The sequence below is a fragment of the Amblyomma americanum genome, chromosome 1 (assembly GCF_052857255.1).
Source record: "Amblyomma americanum isolate KBUSLIRL-KWMA chromosome 1, ASM5285725v1, whole genome shotgun sequence".
Lineage (NCBI taxonomy): Eukaryota > Metazoa > Arthropoda > Arachnida > Ixodida > Ixodidae > Amblyomma > Amblyomma americanum.
In genome coordinates, this window is record NC_135497.1 from 474704654 (window position 1) to 474709521 (window position 4868).

The 4868-nt window shown below is 45.5% G+C and overlaps 1 protein-coding gene across 1 annotated transcript; it reads right to left on the reverse strand.

The window, feature by feature from the left end:
* Nucleotides 1-324: 324 nt before the first annotated feature.
* Nucleotides 325-4651, reverse strand: LOC144126401 (uncharacterized). Its single transcript, XM_077660436.1, has 4 exons — nucleotides 4152-4651; nucleotides 3175-3372; nucleotides 1658-1773; nucleotides 325-342 (listed from the first exon to the last, which is right to left on the reverse strand). Exons 1-4 carry the CDS (start codon nucleotides 4219-4221, stop codon nucleotides 325-327), a joined length of 402 nt encoding a protein of 133 aa, XP_077516562.1. The 5' UTR covers nucleotides 4222-4651.
* Nucleotides 4652-4868: the final 217 nt, after the last annotated feature.

The following is a 4868-nucleotide window of genomic DNA, read 5'->3' on the forward strand; positions in this document are numbered from 1 at the left end:
GTACATAGAACTCCTGTAACTGTTGCTAAGGCTACACAATCTGTCTGCGAGCAGTTGCACTCAATATTCATTGTTCTCGAGCCAAATGCACCTGATGTTTGTTAGGTGCCTTGCTTTGCATGGCTGAATACAAACCCTAGATCATAAAGTGAGTCGTCATGAGCCAACACCAACAGTTAGTCGAGATCATTGTGTGCGGGCACTACTGATGTTTGGGAACGCCTTGCTGCCGCAGTCATGGTGGACCACTGAAAGATAATTTATGACCCCAGTAGTGTTTGCAACATTTTGGTTTGAGGGTTCAATGAATGGTTTGTGATATGACTAGGTAGCTACTTCCAGCTCGCAAGTGTTGTAGTGAAATCTTTTACATGCAAACACTTGGACTAGCGGTTCTTTTGATTTGTACATGCAGTTACTGGTTGGCTGTCACAGCTTAAATCTGGCTTTGCATTTGAGTCGGCCTTCTTGGAACTGTGCTGATTCCACTCATCGAGAACTGGCATGTTTTGAAATTGTTACATGGTTTGGCGGGGTTCGAAATAGCAGAACGTGGGTGCCATCAGCAAGTGTTTCTTTGATGCATGCTTCTTTATAGTCTTTTTTTTGTCATGCCTAGTGCGGCTTGTCACAGGAATGTGGTGGCCATATATTTGAAGCAATAGATTACTTCAGCAAAGCGGGAGGATGTGGCATTGTATTGACTCAAGCTATGGGCCCACCTTGTAGACGGCATAGGAGGAATCGCATTCTTTAAGGGTTTCGGTTCTTGAGTAGGAGGCACTAGCTGCGAGGGTTTAGGTTAGATGAGACAGCAAAGATAATGGAAGGAGTAGAGAGCGGTGTTGGCCTTTGAGCATTTATGTGGTGTTGACTTGCGTGAGCCAATATTGTTGACTTTTTATACATGGAAACTTTAACAATGTGGCCTGCAATTTTCCCTACTGGTTGGTTTTGCAAGCAATGCCAGGGGAAATTTTTCCTTCCTAGAGCAGCCATATTTGTAGCATACAGCAATGCGTATTTCTATGAATAAATTGCTGTTTGCATCCAAAGATCCATATAGCCATAGCAGCAGAAGTACCACGCAACCATCCTACCTGCCTCCTGCTATGCGATAGCTTGTCAGACCTGCATGCAAGGTGGTGACGGGGCTGTATGTCTGTTCCCACCGAGTAATGTGCTTAAAACGGTACATGTGCAAATGAAGTGTAGTTATGTGGATTTGCCACATAATATTTGTGCAAGCATTCACACAGCATTCCAGTTTCATTCAGTCATAGGCACCGTTTATTCTGGTGCCTCTCGCAGCCTACGAAGCTGTTCAAGTTTGATTTGTTTTTCAATTTCTAAGATTTCCAATTTTTTTTTTCTGGATATCAAGGAGTTTTTTCTCCTGCCGCTCTTGCAGAATACTGTTGTGGTCCTCTAGCATCAGCTGCAGACGCAGTCCATGCTCTTCGCGCAGTAAGGCCACTCTATAGTCGTCCTCATCTGCCAGAGACCTTTCTAAAAGGGCCATCCGCCCTCTTGGAGCCCTGCCAGCGTCACCGGTGGCCACTGCTTCAGCGGTAGTGAGACCAGCGGCAGCTCCAGAAGCAACTGTAGCACTACTGCAGCCTGCTGCAGCTGTGCTGGTAGCATCAGCGGGTTGCACAGTAGGAAAAAAGAGATTGCTCTCCTGCTCAATTGCTTCTGGAGTTGTTCCACTCTTACCAACAGCAGCCGCTGGTGACTGCGGCTCATCCACGAGCGGAGGTTCCCAGTCGTCTTCTGTAATAAAGAAAAGGTAAAAATTAGTTGGACAAATCTAAGCTTACAACACATTAGCTGTCTGCCTCAACAGCACAGATTGTTGGGTCAATTGGTGAAGAGACATTATAACGAAAGCTTTATAATGTTCTTATATAAGGCACCACTTGCCCTTCTCGGCGCCAAATAGCTGCCGTTGTTTCTGGGGGCCCCAGTTTAGTCATTCTGTTTTGTTTTGCCATATTCATCACCTTTCACTCTGAATTATGCCTGATGACCTCACTTTATTTTTTTCTGCTGATACAGTAGTGATAGTCACGCAGGCCCCGAGTTTTACAAATGTGGTTATCCTCTAACTGTGCACCTGCAGCTTTTTTGCTCATTCAATGGGTTTCTTTTCAATTTTAGTATATTTGCTAGTTTGTACTCATGCGTGTCCTCTGGCCCAGGGAGCCAGTTATACGCCCTTCCTTTCTTCAAAATCATCAGCGTCTAGAACTTTGTCAATGCCAATGAACGCCGACAGCTTTCACTTTGTATATCCTGGAGTAGCTGAGCTAATCCACTTTCATTTTTTTTGCAAAGGTTTCCTTGTAATGCCTGCCTGCTTGCTTCGCCGCATATATGCGACACCAATGCAGAGGTGAGGCATACAAGAAAGGTGACAAATACTGCAGCCTGAGCCTGAGGGCTACAGAAAACATGCGCTTCGAGTGAGACCTCTGCATTGCAAAACTAACAATTTCCTTGAAACTAGCAGCCAAATTCGAAAAGGCTTTGAGCATTACACATAGGCAAGCTGCACCATTATTCACAACAAGAATGTTGTTACCTTATCCCTGGAGCACCATCATGTACAAGTACACAGAAATATGAAAATTTATGTGAAGGAGTGCATGCATAATGAAACTGCATTAAAGTTGGCATTCGTTTAAAGTGAGGCAGGAATGGCAAACAAGACTCAAAAACATCATCAGGAGAGAATGTCATAATGAATGCAGTTCAGGTTGCAGCACTGAATGCTTGCTCCCTCGGTGTCCGACGGTTAACCAACTCCTCGCCTTCCGCTACAGGAACACAGCATACCACTCACATGAATATAAGCCGTCAAGACAAAATGCCTTCAGAGTGCTGTCCAACAACATGCAGCTTGGAGCAGGTCATCATTTCGCACTGTCAACCAATGCAGCCTTTATCTGCACAAACATTCAGCCAACCACATGTAGAGCAGCTTTCCACAGTGTTGTATTAAATGAGATTTTTATAATTTGTTGTACATGAACTGTACAGTCCTCATAGCAGGTTCAAGGCAATAAAAAACATTGAAACAGCGTCAATTGACAGTACACGTTGCCGTTGTCATCAAAGGAATATAAAGAGAGGAGTGCTGTTTTTCTACAACATGCAAAGTGCTTTCTTTACCTGCATAATGGAATTCTTCATTGCCTGCTCCATCCACCATTGGCTGCAACAATCTTATAACAGGCAAACTTGCCACTGGTGGTAGGTCGATGCCTCCATCAGAGTCAGTCTGGTTGCCTACCCTGGTCATTATGTGGCTGGCAACAGCAATGACTTGCTCACTTTGAGCGCTCACAGTGCATTGAGCTGACCCTCCTCCTGAAAAGAAAAAAGACACCGCACACAGTGAAGCTACTCTTAATTTATAGACAATGCGCCATTAAAATATTTTGTTCATGAAGTGCCACACAAAAGCAACCAAAGGCACACCAATGCATGCAACTGTGTGTTTTCGCTACGTTTTTGTGCCACCCGTCCCAGCAGTGCCAGGAATGGGTAAAGGTAGGTAGCTGTATGTACAGCCTTCCGGTTATTCAATAGTACCAAGCAACTGTCAATAGCGCGGCAAGTTTCCTCATGAACATGAAGGTCGCCAGTGTAGACACCGTCTGGTCTACGGTGCACCCAATTTGGCTTCGCGGCGCGATAGTATGCGAATGGTACCAACTCCGAGCAAAATCGTCCGTTGTCAGTTCGCTGCTGGCCAGGCGCGAGCCCTCCGTCCCACTGCACTGTCCGCTCATCATACTCATCATAGTCTTCTATGCAGCAGAAATCGCATGCCTTCGTACTGACTTGAATGTAGCAAACATTCTCTGTAGTTTTTAAAAATTACGGAGGCTGTACAGGATACTGCTTGGGCATTATTTACACGATTAACGCAGGCTGCATTCATCTGCATTTGTAAATAAAGCAGAGTACACTGCACCGAAACGTTATTACGTGCCCATTTACGTGTTATCACACTGTTCCTAAAAAACTATGCATTCCAGTACACGTTGCTTACGCCGACCGAAGTAGAATAATCATGCCCTTATCCATGGCATACAAAGCATGCAGGAACAAACATTTGTAAACGGCCGGCAAGCCGCGCTCACCTGTCTTGTGGCGATCTCTCTTTTTCCTCGCGTCCTCTTCCTTCGACTTTTGTTTTGGTTGGCCCAGCATTTCTTGAGCTGATTGGGGTTACGTCGGGTCGCCCCGTGATTGCTGTTAAACAGCCTGGCAATTTCCTTCCAAGTGGCGTTTTTTTTTTTGCCAGCGACGACACATCGTTTTTTTGCACTCTAATATATTCCGACGTGCGTTAACCAAACACAATAACAATTCCTTTTCCTCGAACGTGAACTGAGGCGCTGGTCTCCGCTGGGAGCAGGAAAAGCATGGGAAAAACTGGCTATGGCTCAACTAGGATTGGCTCAATGTGGAGCACGTTGCCAGCCAAAAACGTCAATCAAGTGGAAGCAGCGGGTAGCACTGAAATGTAGTTTTTATTGTTAGCAATTTTCAGCGGGTCACTCACACCTAGTGCCTGTTTATGACTGCTGAACGAGATGCGTTGTTTTATATGAGCAAAATGGGCATTATTATAATAGATTGTTCAATACTCTCATCCCCAGACGAGCAATGCGCCCTCGCCTTCAAGCACGCGCTTAACTTGACGAAGCAAGTCAGGTTGAGCATCTATGAAACACGAAACCCAACTTGGCCGTTCTGAAGCCGCCTTGGTGCTTCGACTCGACTTGCCGAAGTTGAGTCCAAGCGCGAGCCAAGTTACATTTCTGCATTCGGGGGTAAGAGCCTAGACAATGCAG